The sequence below is a fragment of the Rhinolophus ferrumequinum genome, chromosome 12, assembly GCF_004115265.2.
Source record: "Rhinolophus ferrumequinum isolate MPI-CBG mRhiFer1 chromosome 12, mRhiFer1_v1.p, whole genome shotgun sequence".
Taxonomy (NCBI): Eukaryota; Metazoa; Chordata; class Mammalia; order Chiroptera; family Rhinolophidae; genus Rhinolophus; species Rhinolophus ferrumequinum.
Window position 1 is genome coordinate 74,645,318 of NC_046295.1, and position 19,238 is coordinate 74,664,555.

The 19,238-nt window shown below is 47.1% G+C and overlaps 1 protein-coding gene across 4 annotated transcripts in view; it reads right to left on the reverse strand.

Annotated features, from left to right (window-relative positions):
• Window positions 1-19,238, reverse strand: part of GOLGA1 (golgin A1) — a 44,718-nt gene that overhangs the window by 2,646 nt on the left and 22,834 nt on the right. For 3 of the 4 annotated variants that reach the window (XM_033122774.1, XM_033122773.1, XM_033122775.1), the window contains exons 12-23: window positions 18,284-18,379; window positions 15,669-15,764; window positions 14,647-14,796; window positions 14,020-14,115; window positions 8,807-8,896; window positions 7,958-8,060; window positions 7,668-7,828; window positions 7,070-7,213; window positions 4,140-4,199; window positions 3,435-3,605; window positions 2,806-2,892; window positions 65-2,236 (exon numbers count right to left, since the gene is read on the reverse strand). In XM_033122774.1, the coding sequence (XP_032978665.1) occupies window positions 2,156-2,236; window positions 2,806-2,892; window positions 3,435-3,605; window positions 4,140-4,199; window positions 7,070-7,213; window positions 7,668-7,828; window positions 7,958-8,060; window positions 8,807-8,896; window positions 14,020-14,115; window positions 14,647-14,796; window positions 15,669-15,764; window positions 18,284-18,379 (1,335 nt within the window). In that variant the 3' untranslated portion in view covers window positions 65-2,155. Of the gene's footprint in view, window positions 1-64; window positions 2,237-2,805; window positions 2,893-3,434; window positions 3,606-4,139; window positions 4,200-7,069; window positions 7,214-7,667; window positions 7,829-7,957; window positions 8,061-8,806; window positions 8,897-14,019; window positions 14,116-14,646; window positions 14,797-15,668; window positions 15,765-18,283; window positions 18,380-19,238 lie in introns of those variants that run through there. The other variant, XR_004424638.1, reaches the window with a different exon arrangement.

The following is a 19,238-nucleotide window of genomic DNA, read 5'->3' on the forward strand; positions in this document are numbered from 1 at the left end:
TTTAATAAGTCAAATACCGACACACCAAACTATATCAAGTAAAACCCACTGTAGTTGCATCTGGATTGAAGAACTTTAATCAAAAAGTATATTGCACCACAAATGAGTTTTCTACAGCAATTTTAGATAATATAGTCCCTATTTACAACATGGAGGGAGCGTCCAGATCCAAAGCTTATAAAGGGCTATATATAGTGTCTATCACAGAATGTTTATACATGTAAAAGTGCATGAAATCACTTAGAATCGTCCATCTTTCTCTTAAAGCTGAAGGAAGTTCAACATGCAGGAGGAAAGCCTAATCAGAATGAATCCTCTAAGCAAGTAGACTGAGTAATGGGCCCACAACTACACCTAGACCTTCTGGGGGACGTAGGTGGGGTGAGACCAGCTCAAGGGCTGCAGAGGCCAGAGTACTAGAACAGGCTCTCAACTGCTGGAGCTGCCTCTGGCGAGCCCTGTACTGCCTGACCTTTGGGATCCTCTCCTGGAACAGGTGGAAACGCTACCTCTTCCTCATCAAAATTACAGAACAGATGGGACTCCTGTGTTGTCCCTACGAGGTAAATGGAAAATAGCATTCTAAAAAGAACGGACATCTGCAGGGAGGAGTCGGGAGCGGTAGGTAACTGAAGGATGGGTCACTTGGCTGGCAGGGAGCCCGAGCGGGGATGAAGGTGATGCGGCCCTTGCTTGGTATGTTTAGGTCCGTGCAAATGTAGCAGGTTAACTCTGAAATTCCTGTTTTTCTGTGAGAAATTGTAACTCTAAGCATAACTGAGAAACATAACTTTACATCAGGAGCTAACAATAAATTTAGCAGCTCCAGTTATTAATTCAGTTTATTTAATCAGACTTGCCTCAAACGAAATGAATAAATGGTTTCCCTTTAGACTGGATATTGCGGCTTCTCCAGGGCAAAATAATAATGAATACAAGTTTTTATCAGTCACTACGAGCCACCTGCACGCTGTCAAGTACTGCAGCCAGCTGCGGGCTGTGGATGCCATATATGTATGACTGGTGTCATCTTAAATATTTGGGGGTAGGTGAGAGAGGTGGCTCCATGTCCAGGGCAGACCACCTCCAGTGGTGGTCAAGGCTGGGGGGCGGGACAGCTGCTGCCTCCTCTGAATACGCAGACTGCTTAACAGTAGAAAACGTGAGTAGCATCTGCTCAGTGTTAACAACCCAGAATTCAGAGCAGAGGAAATGAAATACACCACTGCTTCTGCGGGTAGCAGAGGCCATAGAATGCTAGTGAAGCTACATAAGCTCAGGAATCCCAATCTTACAAAGTTTCCTCTGGATGCTCTTATTTTCCTTTAGGAACACCATTAAATGGACTTTATGAAACAGAAGACATGTTTACCATAGTGAAGAACTTCAGCTATAAAAAACAGTTTAAAATGGTTTACAGCATTACAGCATATCCAAGACAAGTACGTTCATTAAAAAGGCAATTGAGTGTATTTGGTACTAAGGATCTTTTTATACATTTGTTAGTTTTCTTCAGTAAAATGAGACACTGCCAGCTGCGTATTCATTCATCCACACTGGCCCCAGAGAGTCTTAAAAATGTACATATCTAAAGTTCTAGGCAGTTTGAGAAACAAGGTAAAATAACATTTTGAGAGGAAGGGTTAAAAAGCTTCTTCTAACTCACCTGGACCAAAACGTGCTAACAGGGAAGGGGACAAATAAAAGCCACCCCGCTGAGTTGGCTCTTCCCAGCAGAAGCAGGTGAGTCTGGCCTGCTGGGCACCGTTTCAAAGGGCTCTCTTTACTCCGGTGTCCACTACGTGAGCGATCAGGTGCCTACGCCCTGCCAGATGCCGATGGCTTCAGCTTTAAGAGCTAACATTAACAGAGGATTCAAGTGCACACAGGTGCTGGCCGGGCTGGGATTTTAGCAGCACTGGAAATGTGGGTAGTGTCAGGACCTCCCGTTTGTGACCAGAATGACAGGATCAGTCACCTCCTGAGGTTCGTATCAGTCTGCAGGGAAGTGGGCCTTAAGTCTTGTAAACAATGTTTAGACACATGTACAAAATACTGCAGTTACAGTGATTAAAAACCCACCCAGACTGGTGTGTCAGTGTTCTTTTCACAGAAAAAGTGTCAGCCATGGAGCTCCATCCTTGGGTAGTTCCATCTAGGACCATGGTATTCGAGGGTTGGAGATGGATGGCCGGATGCTGCCCTTGGGAGCTGGCTTGGACCCAAACCATGACATCTGTGTTTGAAACAGGAAAGGCTCCTGAGATGAGAATCAGGACTAGGTGCAGCGGACGCTGAAAGACCCTCCGCGTATCTGGGCCACCCCCTCCTGCTCCCCACGCATCCTGCCTCTGGCTGAGAGCAGAGCAGTGAAAACGATGGTTGCAGGCAGGGTCGAGAGCCCATTCTAAGTATGGGAGGAAAATGTGAGAAAAAACTGAGTTCATAAGAACAAGGTGGTGGAATTATAGGTATTTTTCCCATAACATTTTTTCCTATTATATAATTTATGCAGGTACTTTTTGAAATTTTTTCATTCTTTCAAGTCTGGGTGCTGGATCAGACTAGGGCTACTGATGAAGTGATATCAATGAATGTTTTAGAAAACGAGGTCGGTTGGTCAAGTATAGCGCAGACCTGTGGGCATAAAGCATCAAAGCATGTCCTCAGTAAATACTGCCCTAGTCAAGTTCATCCAAAAGCACCTTCTAAGCTGATAACACAGCTGTGGGCTGCTCTCACCTGCTGGTACTGGGATCACAAACTCCATTTTTAGAAGCTGGACGGCCGACCAGGGAGCCCTACCTTATACTCCAGGGTTTCTTTGAGCATGTTCTCTTCCTCTTGTGAAAAGTTCAGCAACACTGACACAGCTTTTATAAGATGAAAAGCCTGAAACAAAGTAAGTTTTGCTGCCTGGGCCCAAGTGGAGGTGGTACGGGGGGAGTTGGGGCTAATTGGCAGCGTTTCTGGTTCTGTTCCTGGGTGTGCGCTCCCGACTCGGTGAGCAAGGACATGCGGAGGGTGAAGCTGGGCATTCTGAGCTCTGACGGCAATGACAGGCTCTTTGGCTCCCCTCCATCTTTTACTTCGGGGATTGGCAAGATCACCAGGACAGCTCAGCAGCCATCCTGCTCTTCGGCAGGAAGCAGGGAGGCTGGGCGGGCAGATTTGGTTCCCCGGACACTGGCCTCAGCATCCAACCCACATGCCCTCCCAGGGGCCAGATTCCTGCTAGGTCCCCCTCTGCTTGCTGCTCAGTCAGCAGGTCAATGGCAGCTGGAGAATGACTAAGTGTCCACACTGATGGTCAAACTGGAACACGGGAGAGGAAGAAAGAAATGGATTTGGTAGAAAGCCATGCAGAGCTCGGACAAACGAGCCAAGCCTGCGGTGGAACTCAGTACCCAAAAGGCAACTCAGAAGCCCTTTACCTCGGATTCGCGACAGGACATGAATTTTAAAACCACATGTTTAAGGTACTCGAAATTGATCTCGCGGGCATCAGGCAGGTCAGCGTTATTTGTGACAGAAGGGGCCATGTTTGGCATCTCAGGGCCGGGCTTCTCCCGGACTTCAAAAAGCTCATTATCAGGTCTGATTTTCTGAAAAACCAATGGAAAGATGCTATATTAAACCGCTCAAGACAGGTCTGAAAATCACCTGGGAGATTCACCTGGCCCATGCTGTGACCACCTGCTGGTCGTCTGCAACAGCCTGCACACAGCTGGCAACGGGGCCCCCTGGGAGGAAGCACCAGTGTCTGAAGAAGGCTCAGCCCCTCCAGGTGGGGTGGATGGCTGACAGGAGGGAGAGAGGTCACCTGGGGAAGTTCCAACATTTCCTTTGTCTGTGTCAGGACACATCTCCTGGGTCAGTGGTTACCCCAGCCATGGTGGAGGTGCTGCTCTTCTATGTCTGGGCTGGCACTCTGCCATTCATATGGGGTGCACACATCACCTCACTGACTTCTCTGACAACATACAGGCCTGGAGGGGATATTCAAGCTGGCAGGGCCACTGTCCCACCAGCCAACATCTGACCTCCCAGGGACCCCTTGCAATCAACTGGGGGAAGGAGAGCATTATCAGGTGGAAGGGATCCCAGATAGGACCAGAGGGGAGAAGGGGGGCACTCACCAGTTCCTTCTGCAGCGTCTTTTTGAGTTCCAGCATCCTCTGCTGCATCTGCTTTATGGTCTGAGACAAACCCCCCGCCCCGCAAAAGCTGTCTGTTAAATCACCGTCTTGAAGGTGCAAAGGATAACAGAACAGACAAGACACTCTCTTGGGTCCCTTTCATCTGTTAGAAGTCCCTGCCTGGTCTCCTAAAGGCTTGAGCTGTCACATCTGTGCGCCGGCTGCCATGGGCTCTTCCCCTCCGTGCAGCTGTGCACACACTTGCTCGTCATGCCCGTCAACGGCCACCAAAGTCATCGGATTCTCCTCTGTGGAGCGTGTGAATGCCCCAGGGCTGTCCCACCCTCCCCAGGGGCTCTGTCCTCAGGACTGCTTCCAGGGCTCGCCTCCATAAGCAGTACAGTCAAAAGCATCTCTGTACAGTCGTTTTGTCCTTCAGAATTATATTTATGTGTATGATCCCCAAGTAGAATACTCAGGCCAAAATTTATGATTCTCATCACTTCCACTGCTTTCCTGAAATACTGTAATTTGCGATGCTTACTTGGACAGTGTAAAAGGTCAGGGCTTCTCTGCACAGAGCAACATTGGGTTTTATATCTTTTACTTATTTATTTTATTTTTAAGTGTGTTTAATTATAATAGTATTATGAGCCTTAAATGTAATTTATTACACATTCCATTAATCACTAGAAACGGTTTTCCCAATGAAAAAATTTACTGTACAATGAGCAATATGGGAAAAAATTTTAAGTAAAAATTTCTCCAAAGCCCCATATATGTAATATACTAAAATGAGTTTTTCCTGTGGACTTTTAGTTCATGTCACCATTCCTGCATCAAGTAACTAGAATTTTGGATAGTAGTTTTCATTTTCAGAGTTTTCACAGCTTTCTACAGTTTTCCTAATTATACCTTTTAATGTGACAGTAACTCTAGTGGATGCCCCATGTTTTAGTGCGTTTCCTTCCCATTTTTAAACGAAGCCATAATATGCTTTGTTTTCTCGAGAGAGGTATCTCCACAGTCTCTAGAGGAATGAGAGGACCGGTCAGAGGAGCAGCAAGTCCTACCAGGCACAGTAAACTGCCACCCACACCTCCATTTGACAGAATGGCAACGTGTTGTTTCAGTCTGTATTCTCTTGGTTGACCACGAGGCTGGACATACCCTCAAAAGTACATTTGCTATTTTACTTTATGTTACTTGATTTTCTACGATTTTGGCTCATTCATTAATTCATCCAACAAATACCGAGTCCCTACTATGTGCCAGACACTGTCCTAGAGGCTGGGGAAATAGCAATAAACAAACAAAAAATGTCTGCCCTTAGGAGGCAAAAGTGTCAAAACCAAATACACAGTATCTCAGAAGGCATGGAGGAAAAGAAGAAGGTGACAGGAGCTCTGGTGGTGAGGCCTGACAGGGATAGCTAAGGATGCCTCACTGACAAAATGATACCATAAAGGAATGAGGGTAATTGGGAAGAATCTTCTAGAAAGAAGGCTCAGCAAGTGCAAAGGGCTTGAGGCAGGAGGGTGCTTGATATTCACAGAAAGGCAAGGCCGATGTGCCTGAGAGGGAGTGCTGGGGATAGGAGAGCGGGTGCAGTGAAAGGCGCATAAGGGCCGCACCACACAGGGCTTTGTGGGCCACTGCAAGGGCTTTGGCTTTTACAGAGATGGGAAGTCATCACAGGCTGGAGCAGAGGAGTGACAGGGAAACCAGTTAGAAGTCCAACACCACCTTCTAGGGAAGAAAGGACAGTAACCTGGCCTGGGGTGCTGGCAGAGGTGGGGATGAGAAACAGCTGGGTACAGTCTGAAGGGAGAGCCAAAAGGATTTGCTAATGGTTTGGAGGTTGAGGGGATCGAGGACGACGCCAAGGTTTTTCCCGTTTACTGCCGTAGGAAAGATGGCAGCAGACACTAGGGAGGATGTAAATCTGAAGTACGGTTTTGGAAGTTTAAAGTTTCATATGCCTTTTAGATAGGCGCGCGGAGATACAGAGCAGATAGATACAGGAGTCTGGAGTTCATGGGAGCTGTCTGGACTTGAGAGACGGATGTGGGAGCCAGCAGCGTACAGAATGGGTGAGATCACCAATTTAGAGGAAAGGTCCGAGGCTGGACCCTGCGGCACAGTGTTTGTGCACTTTTCTGTGTATATTTTACATTTCACAGGAAGAGATTACATGCGTGAGAGAGAGCAAGAGAGAGACAAGTGGGGAAGGGAGAGACAGAGGTGAAAGAGAAAGAGAATGAACACTGTTTCCCTTTGGTAAAGATCTAAAACAGGTCGACACACACAATCACACAATTGGGGGGCAGAATTTCAGGCCAGAGCAGTAACTACCCAGCACATTTAACTTCACAGGACACTTGAACAGCCAAGATCAAATGAAACACTGCATTTACACAGGAAGAGGCCTGGCAGGGAGGGTGGAGTCATGACATTTATTAAGCCTCTACCCAATACCAGAAATTGTATAGGACAGCTAACAACACTTTCATTTCATCCCCCAACATCTCCCTCCCACCCAAATAAAAACCAATTAAAGGCAGATATCACTGCTATCAGTTCACAGCTGTAGAAAGGAAGTACACAGGTTAGGTGACAATATGGGTCCAATATGACCCAGCTTGTGACAGCAGAGGTGGCTGGGCACACCCAGATTTGCTACTGCTCAAGCTCTAATACTCTGGACATTATCTCAAGTTGCGGGGAGGGGAGGAGCCTGGTGGTGTGTGAAAGGAAGACGACAATGCAGGAGGAAACCCAGGGAGAAGCACTTTTGATGAGAGCTCATATCTCCCTCAAAAGGTGCCCAGGGGCATAAGCAAAACTCTCAGAAGGGACTGAGAAGGTTTCGGGCACCAGGACTGGGAAAGAGCAGAGATGGAAACAACCGAGGGAAAGAGCAGCCTCACCTTATTTTTCTCTAGAAGTTGCTGCTCCAAGTCCTGTTTTTCCTTCTGTAGTTGCCTGAGATCCATGGCCCCCACCTCACCATTGGGTATTTCCTCTGCATCCGGGAGCTGGTATGTGGGGTCCTGCATGGCCCTCGACGTTCCCTACAGGATGGTGGCAGCAAGTTGAGAGCCAGGACAGGTAATGGTCAAGCTAAGCCACAGGTCTATGGGGAAGGAGAGCAGGCTCGGTCCAAAGGTGTGCACTGTGTGCTCCAAGAACCAAACTATGGAGAGCCCATCCCATGCCTTCCAGAGGGACAACCAGTTTTCCACGTAACCAGTCTGCTCGGAAGGAAAGGGCTCTAACACCTGAACACTGATAGGTGTTGCTGCATCCAATGGGCTCCTCCAGGCAGTTAGGCGGCCCCACGTTAAGGAAAGGAAGCTAAAGCACAGGGCAGTCACGTGTCCCACATCCTGTGTCTAGAGAACCCAGGGCGCTCCTGTGTCTTCCCATTGCCGCCTCCTGCTGGCAGATAGCGGCAGGCAGCCCGTGTCTTGCTGTGGCACACGGGTGCCACCACCCCGGGGCCTGGCAGGCGCAGATGGGACTTACGTGAGGCTCACTGACTGAGAGCGCCAGCCCCTGCTCCTGGCCCGGCAGCCTCAGCAGGTCCTCCTGCACAGCAGCTGCCTGACACTCGACTGCCCTCAAGCTCCGCAGGGCCTCCAGTTCACTCCGCAGCTGCTGTGTCTGCAGCAGGGCCGTGTCGTGACCTAGGCCGGGCAGAGGGGAGGTGAGCGCCGGGAGCCCGGTGACTACGCTGCATCATGACGGGGCCACCTCAGGGCAGGGGTGCTGGGCAGGAAGCGGTGAGAAGGCTCAGCCAGGGCCAGACGCCTCACCTTTCTTCAACTGGAGAATCTCCTGTTCTTTTTGGAGAATCACTTCATTTTTTCCCTGCAGACTCTGCTCCTTCTCTTCTACTATGGCAGTCAGGTTTGCAGCCTTGGAGAGAAAAACCAACCTGAGAGAAGGCCGGCAGCACTAACGCCATCTCCTCCAAAGGAACGTCCACTTTCTACTCCCCAGGGTCCCCCCATGAATCTCTCCCTGAAGCACAGCCTAGCACACACCCCAGGCTGAGCTCTGCTCCTATAAACATATACAAATCAGTTCTCCTTGGCGGGGGCCCTGCACAGGGGCAATTGCCCTCACTGCCCCTCGGGACTGCACTGGGCCTACCAGAGACGCGGCCCCTCTGCCCAGCCTTCCAACAAGCTGTTAGAACCACAACATCCACCTCCCGAGTGCCTGTGACATGCCCAGTTCGTTCTACATGACCTCATCATGGTATCCTGGAAGGTGTGACTGTCCTAGAGTCTTTTCAGAAGCATCTCTGAGACTCAGATCTGTTAAGGATTTCCCCAAAGCCTGAGCCAACTCACTACAAGGTCTGGGGCCTGATGCTGAGTCTGTCTTCAAAGGCAAGCTCTTCCCACACTTCCCGCTGAGAGCCCACCTCAAAGAATTAGAGCCCAATAGGTACCTGCGCACGGGCTTTTCCACAGGTGATGTTTTCAATAAAAACTGACCATCATAAATCATAAGGCCATCCTACAGGGTGAGGGTTTCTTTATAACGTTTTTCTCCCACCTTCCTAGAGACTTGAGGGGAATCACACAGTGGCCGGCATTCCTGAGACCTGTGTCCACCCCCAGCCCTGGACAGACAGGGAGGTAGGTTGGTCTCACCTGTTCCTGGAACTCTTCCCTCTGCTTCCGCACCTCCTCCAGTGCTTGAGCCATTGCTACGCTCACAATTTCTCTTTGGTTCCATTCTTCCTACAGTCCAGGACACAGGCAGGAGATTGAGCTCAGACGTTTTTAGCTGCACACGTCATATGAAGCCCATAGAGGGAGCACTGTCTTGCAGGGTCAGACTAACGTTCCTCCTGCTTCCCAAGGTTCCCAGGCTGCCCTGTTGCGGCAATGTCTTCTGCATCCCTCTGAGACCTGTCCTGGTGGGCAACCCACTGATCTCTCTAGAAACGAGCACACAGCTGAGGGCCAGCTGTCCTACGAGCACACCAGACAGTACTCGGGGTAAGGCTTGGGGACCTAGAACTTGAAGAGCTGGTCTAATGAAATCGACACAGAATGAGAAGACAGACTGGCAAGCCCACGTAAATGGTGTAATGGACTCGGACAATCTGATCACAGAAAAATAACAAGCAATTACTGAATTTTAAAAGAGCAAAATGTCACAGGCTCATCAAAATAACCCATTTTACAGGAGAGAAAACTGAGACTCTGAGAGGTTAAGTACTTTGCCTGAGGTCCTAGAGCTAGTAAGTGGCATAGCCAATTTTAAGCCAGCTCACAACCAAGCCTTTGGATGCGAGACACCACTACCCAGAGTACCTTCTACCACGAGCAGGGCTGCTTTGCCGGCCTCCCACAGAGCATGGACTATCTCCTGACAAACACGTTAGTCCTCTTCCCAGAGACAGATGCCATGCTCGCCCATCAACCCCCAGATAAATAGAATGACTTCTCCGGTGCCTGCATACTGGGCAAGGATGTCTGCTGTTTCTGTCTACCCAGTATCACCCCTTTTTTGGGCACAAGAGCCTCATCAATGCTATTCTCCACTCCCACCCCATAATTCCATAGTTCTGATAGGGTTGCCAATGACGATACCCCCATGTCGTTGCTCTAAGGATAGGCATGTGATTCAGGCCTGGCCAATCATAGTACTTCACCCCTCTGGACAAATCAATTTGTTCAAAGGGTGGTTCTGTCACCCAAGATGAGCCAATCAGAATCCCCTTTCGTATCAGAATCCTTTTGTTATATGGTGACGCTGAGAGGGTTGCTAAGCTGAAATGCTATCAGCTTAGAGCTGCTGTGGTGCTGTCCACCCGATCTGTAGGACGCAGTCTCCAACATGGGGCAAATCAAGGACAAGAGCTGGGTGAATCACAGGGCAAGAGACAGCAGAACCAGGAAGAGCGGAGACCTGAAATCCCCAGGTTCCAGTCAGACAAGTCCTTCTGGTTCTGTGAGCTACTCAACTCCTACAAAACCTCCCTTTCCACTTATGCCAGTGCAAGTGGGTTAATGGAGGGCGATGCCAGCCTCATGGCCAGTGGCATTCTTGGCTCCTACTGCACAGTTGTCAGCCCACCTCTAGTAGCCAAGGAAACCTGGTTCCTGAACTCAGAGGCTGACAGTGGCATCCAGAACTACCCCAGACAGCACCCCTCATCGGGGGAGGCTCTGGTGATGTAGGAGAAAGAGCAAGAGGTTTCAGGCTGGGTGGAGCTACGGAACCCTGGACCTGTATGCCCAGGTGGGGAGGTGACAGCAGTGCCATGCCTCTGCAGGAGACTCTCTGAGGAAGTCCAGAAGAGACACTATGTTGATGTCTAAGAGGATAAGCGGCAGACTAAGTGAGAAGACAGGGAAGCAGACCGGGCAGGAAGCAGAGACTCAAAGCACCTCCATGCCAGGAGCTACACGTGGCACTTTCCGGCCGTGGTCATGCTTGATTCTCAGGGCAATCCTGGAGGTCAAGAGTTATTATCTTCAGTTTAAAAAAAGGAAACCGAATTCCCTCAAGAACCAGCTAGTGATGGGCTAGGCTGGCACGCGGAACGAAGTCTGTGCTACTGCCACCGAGCCACACGCAATCCGGGCCCGGGGGTGGGGTAGGGGTGGGGGTGGGGGTGACTAGCAGGCTCAGGCCCTCCGCAGGAGGCACCAGCTACCCACACGCCCAGCTCTCCGCATCTGAGAATCACTTCCCCAAGGGAATCATCGAACAGCTGTTTTGAAAAATATGAATAAAAAAAATTCTAAATACGTGTGCACCTAAAAAGAGTGTTTCAAAATACCTGAAGCAAAGACTGACAGGACTAAAGGAAGCAAGAGACAAATCCATGAACACAACTGAAGACTTAGCACACCCCTCTCTGAGTAACTGATGGAATAGACAAAAAAACAAAAAATAAAAAAATCAGAAAAAAACGATTTGAAAACTTTCTACCAACTTGATGTAATTAGCATTTATAAAATGCTCTCCCTAACGAGAGCAGAATATATCTTCTTTTCAAGAGCACTGAAATATTTACCAAGGTAGACTACAGGCTGGGTCACAAAACAAGTCTAAATAAACAGCAGAGGACTGAAATCATTCAGAGTATTACCTGACCATAATGGTATGAAACTAGAAATCCAAGATATTGAGAAAATTCCCCAAACATTTGAAAATTAATCATACTTGCAAATGGCCTGTGTGTGCAGGCTTTTCAGTTCCCGCCTCTCAGCTCACTCCCACCTTTTTCTATTCTGCTTTGTGATGCTGCACCTGCGACTCTGCAAACCTCATTTCTGTTCATCCAGCTGGCTCCATTTTCATCTCTGCCAACAGGGGAAGCTCGAGGGAGACTGGTAGGCAGGAGGAGGGAGGAAAACACTCACTCCTTCCTGTCAGCTTCCTGTTTCTGTGAGCAAGGCCGCTTCCAATTTCTCCTGAAGCAGCAGGTGCATTCACTTTGCAGTTTCTCCAATCCCTGGGGCTGAATTCACTCCCGGCCCTATCCCCCCACACAAGTGCCCACTGCACAGTGTCCCCCCAGAGGTCTGAGTGTCACATCTGGGGGGCTCCTAGTCTTGATTCCTACGTTGAATAATGATCACTTTTTCACTTAATTTCCTTAGTCCTAGGGTTGGAAGCTGCTTCCTGAAGTTGATACCTGTGTGGTATCTTTTAACTGTGTCAGTGCTGAATTAAAACTTTACACCAGAACATAAATTCTCACTCAAATAACTTGGATGGTTCCTTTCTCCTTACTAGACTATGGCCCTCACTCTGGGTCAGATTTTCTGAAGTGTACGTATTTGCTATAGTTATTGCTCTGCATTCGTTCTTACCTCTTTACATCTTCCATACTCCATCTAGAATTTTCTTTCACCTGAAAGATGCTCTTTAGTACTTGCTTTAGGTGCAAGTCTGTTGGTGACTAATTCTTTGCTTTTGTTTTATTGATTTTCTTTAGTTCTACTACCATTCTGTATCTACATACAGATTTTTAAATGTATACTGTTTGGATTTGTAAGGATTCTTATACCTGTGATTTGACAGCTTTCATCAGTTTGGAAAATTCTCAGCCATTTTCTCTTCAATGATTGCTCCTGTCTCATTTATTTCATTTCCTTCTGGGCCCCCAATGACACATGACAGAACATCTTAAAGTATCTTGTATGTCTTTTATCATTTCTTTTCCATATTTCATTCTGCCCTTTCTTCCATTTCACTGATTCTCTCTTTAGTTCTAATGTGTTGTTAAACTCATACATGGTTTTTATAAACAGCTTTACGGAAGTATAACAGATGAATAAGAAACTGCATATGTTTAAAGTGTGCAATTTGAAGAATTATGGTGAAACCAGCACAACAGTGAAAACAGCCAAACGTTTTCTCATGCCTTTTTGTAACCTACTGCATTCTTAGCTTCAAATATTACATTTTTCAGTTCTAAAATTCTCATTTGATTCCTTTTCAAAATTGCTCTCTTTTATTATAGTTTCCAAATCTCGCCTGAAATTTTCAGTTTTGCTTTTATATCTTAAACATAGGAAGGACAGTACTAGCTGAGCCTCCTAACAGCTCTTCCTGCTTCTGTACTCGCCTCCTTACAGAACATTCCCCACACAGAGCCAGAGTAAGCCTTTTAAAACAAAACTTCTCACAACACTTCTCTGCTTAGGGCCTTCCCTGCCTCCCTCCTGTCCATCACTGTTCTTCCGCAGCCCACTAGGCAGCCACACTGGCCTTTGTGCTGTTCTCTGAACAGACCAAGCTTTTTCCGCCTCAGAGCTTTTCTATTTGCTATTCTGTCTGGAATGTTACTTCCGCAAACATTCTCATTGCTGGCCCCTTCTCATTATTCAGAGCTTTTGCTCAAGTATCATTCAAGTCCACCCTAAGCTCCATATTTAAGAGCCCTCTCCTCCCTGCTCTCTGTCTTTCACCCTCTTTATCTTCTTCATAACATTTATGACTACTTATCACTCCTTACTGCCTCTAGTTACAAGCTCCATGGGAGGGAAATTATGCCTCTCTTGCTCACTGCCACATCCCAGCACCTACAATGGTGCCTACAGGTACACAAATGCTGGAAGGAATGCATGAAAACACCGCCTGCTTCCCACATAGAGCACTACTGCATCAGCACCCACAGAACTCAGCAGCGACTGTTCCTGAACGCTCACTCAGTACAGGCCCTCAGCTAGGGGTGTTCTCAGACAAGACCTTGGCCAAAGGAGCCACAAGATCTGTGTGTCACGACCAAGCTGGGCAAGTCCTGCAGTGACCCAGCATCTGCTACGAAAGGGGCCGGGGAGTCTGGAGGCCGGGGAGCCTGGAGGCCGATACAACAGTGGCAGAATCTCTTTCCTCCACATCCAGTTACACCCAGGAAACAAGAGAAGCAGCGTGTGATGAAAGCACCAAGTTCTCAAAAGGGACAGGGTAGCAATCCAGCAGGTTGTTTCCTCATTTGTGCATGGTCCCTGATATAAACGAAGTCCCCACAACCTTTGGAGGCCTTGCTTCAAGAGTCTCACTGGGCACATCAACAGTGGTGCTAAGGCACCATTCATTCAGGCAGCTGTTGACGACGACACAGGGACGGCTGGGCCTGTGTGGTGGAGTGAAAAGCCAGACCAGCACCACCTCTAATAACTCCTCGGACAAATTACTTATACTTGGAACCTCAATGACATTAATTGCAAACTGAGCATAATTCTTCTACCATCCTGGATCACTGAGAGCACTTACTGAGGTGACAATTTCTAGCAGACACTAATAGAACTATTGAACAAATGCTAGTTCCACTCCCTCTCCCAGTACAAGACCCGACACTCCTGTGACACTCTGAAGCATTAGATAAATATAATACCTTTAGCTTCTTTAATTCAAGTTGGTGAAGCTGTAAAGAATGTTCACATTCATTCTTACTTTCTTTAAGGGCTGTGTTTTCTTGCTCCAGCTCTCTCTGCAAATTGAGAAAAGCATACATAGAACGAAAGGATCCTTACCATATTTCCTCTGGGCTCCATTCTCGCTCTCTCTGACAGGGAACCTTTCAAAATGCCCCCCTCCCTTTTGGTCACTGCAGGGTTGGGAGATGAGAAGGGGTTGGGGAGAACCACCTGACGGACTCCTCACAAGAAGAAATCGGCACCTGAATCTGAAGACTGGGGCACAGGGAGAGACCAGGGAAAGGGAGAAGCCATTAGGGAAGAACAAGAGAAATTTTAGAAAGACAGTGGGAAGAAGCTGATGGGACTGGTCAGGAAGTCCCTGTGCAGCCCAAGGAAAAAGAAAAGCCACCTGTTTGGGGTTTTTCTGAAAAGCAGCCTTTTTACATCCAGTCTCCTGAGCAGGTGTCTTGTTGGAATGATAAAAACTGCTCCAAAAAGTGGTTCCTAGTGCAGAAGGGGGCTGGTCTTGTCAAACTCCTTGGTAGCCCAGCTACGCATGAACCTAGTGCTCACCAGCCAGCCCCATTCCTTCCCTCACTCACCACCTCATGCGCGGCAGCTGTCTGGTCGGCCGCCCGAGCTCTCTCGAGGGCAGCGAGCTGGGCCTCCAGGGTGTGGACGCGCGCCGTGCACTGCTGCTGCAGAGCGAGGGCCTGCTGCTGTGCTCGGTCACTCTCCTTGTCTGCAGCGGCCTGCGGGGGGACCAGAGGACAGCATTCATGCTGACAGCAGGGGTCTTATTTTGTTTCTCAGTGATCCAAAGATGGGTGTCCGATAGGAAAACTCTTTCCTGACCTTCCCCAGCCTGGGTGCTGCTGAGGTCCCTGCCTGCAGGCTCTGCCTATTGCTCTGGGCCCTGGCCTGCTCAGGAGCTGGAGTCTGGGATTGGTTGTGCTGCTGGGGGTACAGCTTTGGGCACCAGCCCTCCTTCACCCTACTCCGTGCTGCCCTCTATGGCCAGGGCCTTCCCCTGGGAGGCAGCATAACACAATGATGAAGAATAGGGCTTTGATCTGAGAAGGATGCGGGTTCTGCCATTTACCAGCTGGGAGACCGAGGCCTAGTGACCCGGTCTTTCTGAGCCTTCTTCCTCTAGAGAATAAGGATAACACGACATACCTCTTGGGTCTGCTGTAAGGACTAAATGAAAACACACAGAGACTACTCACTTAGCACAGTGCCTGGGACATGGCAAACATGCACGGAATGCTATTTCTATTTCTCTGGTTTCTCACTCAACACCCCTCCTGAGGCTGTGATGACTGGCCAAGCCCTTGCCATCTTCTCCCCACAGCCGGGTGCAAGCTGAGGTTTGACTGCCAGTGGAGCTATCACCTCTAACAGTCCCACAACGAGGCTGGGCCCTGCGGCCAGCCGGCAGGTGGGAATCGGCCAGTCACTACCTCCAGCCACTACCCACAGCTGCTCACATCCAGCACAGAAACAGTATCTGAAGTCAGGTCCGGGTCACATTCCAGAAGTTGGGAGTGAGTCTGCACATCTCCGAAGGCACAGAGGGAAAGCCTCAGGGGCCTGGAACACAGTCCCCACAAACAGCACTTACAAGCGCCTGAATCTGAGCTTCCTGAGCTGTCACCACCGCATTGCTCTGCCGCAGCTTCTCCTCAGAGGCCCGCAGGTTCTGCTCTAGCTCTTTCACCTGCGGGGAAACAGAAGCATTCTTTCTTTCAATAGAAGCCGAAGAGTAAAAACAAAGGGCTTTAAAAACCCATTTAAATCATGAATCAGGTACATTACAGAAAATTTTAAATTAGAAAAAGATGTCCATAAGTCTACCATTATAAAACACTATCATTCTAATGGATTTTCTTCCAGCCTATTTCTATGACTTTTTAAAAATAACTTTGTATACAATTCTAACAAAACTGTGTATTTTTCTTCCTCACTCAAGTTTCCTTCTTTGTTTCCATGTAGTCTACAGACCTTAGATTTTCTCAAAGAATGTTTCAGAATTTAATGCACCACTGCCTAATGTGCTGGCATTTAAGTTGTTTTCCATTTTCCCATCAAAAATAACACAGCAATTAACATCACGATGCAAAATTTTTTGACCTTGTTTGAACCACTTCCGTAGGATAGATTCCCAGAAGTAGGATTACTGCTATGACACCAACTGGTTTCCTTCATTCCACACATATCGACCAAGTCTGGCTATGTACCTAGCCCCGCACTAGGACACGAACCTGGCCCAGGGGACAAGATGACCACATATTGTCCAGCACTTAGCTAGACGTGACTCTCCAGTCAGGCATTTTTATCTGACTCAAGCTTTTTTTTGCCAATTTCTCTGATAAAGTCCTCTTGTTTGTGGAATAAGGTCTGCCCTTAGGGAACTTTATTATTAAGATATAAGCACAAAGAAGGTTGCAGCTTTGTCAAGGACAGGTAAGTACCCAATGAGAGAGGATGTTTTTAGGTCTCGTGGTTCTTCAGATACATTCACATCACATGATTTAACTAAAACAACCCCATCAGAACAGTGGGAGTACTTCCATAGAGGAGACCGGTACTGTTACTTGTCCATGACCATCAATTTTATTAGTGGTAGAGTGAGGACTGAAACCTAAATTTTTAAACTTCTGGGTTCAGAAAATATCTACCCAAGTCCCAATTAGAAGTAAAACTCCAGAAAGATTTCAGATCCTCAAAAGGTGAAGTACAGAGTTACCATATGACCTGGCATTCCACTCCTAGGTATATAACTAAGAGAAATGAAAGTGTGAACTCACACAAAACCATGTTCATTGTGCTACATTAACGTTCAAGCAGCGTTATTCACAATAGCCAAAAGGCAGAAACAACCCAAATGTCCATCAACAAATGAAAGGATAAACAAAACGTGGTATATATATACAATGGAACAAAATTCTGAAACATGCTACAACATGGATAAACCTTGAGGACATTATGCTAAGTGAAATAAGCCAGTCATAAAAGGATGAAATATTGCATGATTCCACTAATTCGAGGTATAGAGAAAGAAAGTAGAACGGCAATTGCTAGGGGCTGGGGGGAGGAGAGGATGGGGAGTCATTGTTTCAATGGATACAGAATTTCAGTCTGAAAAGATAAGAAAGTTCTGAAGATAGATGGTGGTGATGGTTGCACAACGTGAATGTATTTAATGCCACTGAATTGTACATCTAGAAATGATTAAAATGGTAAATTTGATGTATATTTTACCACAATAAAAAAAATGGATATTCAGAAATAGAATGGAATTACAATAAAACAAAGTTGTATTTAGAGAAAAATAAACCTTAAAATAAATTTATCAGGAAATAAGAAGGATTTTTCAAATGAGCTAAATCTGCTATGGCCTGCAAGTCTGTGTTGCCCCCCAAATTCATATGCTGAAACCCTAATACCTGATGTGATGGTAACAGAATATAGGGCCTTTACAGGGTGCTTAGGTCATAGGGGTAGAGCCCTCAGGAATGGGATGAGTGCTGCTATTAAAGCGGCCCACAGAGATCCTTTGCTCCTTCCACGGCTTCACATTCGTTAAACTGGCCACAAGATGAAAAGGCTGGGAAATGCCAGATATGGGAACCCTCGTGCATGCTGGGGGAGTAGGGCCAGGTGCAGCCCTGCTGAGAACACCTCCATCCTATTTAGGCATGTTAGGTCCTATGCATCTCTCTCCTCAAGGCGACAGTGACAAGGAGGTTAGCTGCAATGTAATCTGTGGTGACAGGAAGAAGGCAATCAGGATGTCTACCATCTAGTAGATAACTACAAAGGAGGGCAGGTAAGTACAATGAAGTGGACACAGAAGATGGAGCAGTAGAAAGTAAAAGGGAAGACACATGCATACCTGTATCATTTACATAATACACACGCACACAAAACAATTCCATCTATTTTAGGATAACCCAACAATGGAAGGATCTCTATTAACCACGTTAGAATGGTTTCCTATGGGAGGAAGAGGAATGGGGATAAAAGGGAATAACAAACAAGAGGACAACTTTGCATGGAACAATGATGGTAATATGGCAAGGATGAAGAAAATGAATAATCCAACCCTAGATAAGTAAGATCCAAAAAGTACTCCCTTTGAAAGAAAACCTCTGATGCAAGGACCCTGGGCCACAACCATGCCATCTAAGCAGGTTACCACCCAGACATCGCCGTCACTGGGAGTGAGGTCAGTACCCGAGTTTCCAGGGTGTCCGTGGCCTTGGCCTGGCTGCTTCTGGCCGCTAAGAGCTGCTGTCTGGTATCCTCCAAATTCTGCTCAGCAACTGTTTTCTGTAAATTGAAAGAAAAGAAAATGGTCATTTCTCCATTGAATAAATATTTACTGTTATCTACAGCATACTATGATTTGCGTAAGGCTTAAGGGACACAAATACATTAAAAAGACAGCTAATTAAAATGACTGATTATAAAGGGTTCACAGTTAAGTTTGACACAGTCCTTTTACCTTGAGGCTAGGGAAAAAGACTAACAAAAAATTATATAATATAGTGCAATGGTGCCCACAAAGAAGGAGCAAAAAGCAGGAGATACGGCCTCAGGCAAGTGAGAGGCTTCATAATCAACAGGTGGCCAGGGGCAGGGGGAGCACAGAGGCAGAGGGATGACCAGTGAAGGTGTTAAACAGCCTGGGATATTCGGGGAGCTACAACTTGCCAAAAGCTAAAGTGATAGTGGGGTCAGGTCAACAAGACTAGAAAGTCAGGTAAAAGGACCAGATCATGAGAAGCTTTATACGCTGCAGAAAGAAGCCTGAATTTAATTCTATAGGCAGTATTTTTCAAAAGGGGTTGTCTAAACACGGGCATTACAACTTACCTGGGTGAGTGATTGTTAAACTTGAGGCTTTACTCCAGGCCTATTGAAATCAGAATTTCTGATGGTAGGGCTAGAGTTCGTATGTACTTTAAACAAACTCCCCAAGTAACTCCAATGCACACTAAACTTTGTAATAATGTTGATGCACAATAATAATCCTTGTATTATTAATAGCTGAAATATATTGAGACCCTACTATGTTCTAGGCCTCATTCTAAGTATTTCACATATCGTAACTCTTTTAATCCCAATAACAATTATATGCATTTGATCCAATTATTAACCCTATTTTACAGAGGAAAAAATAAACACA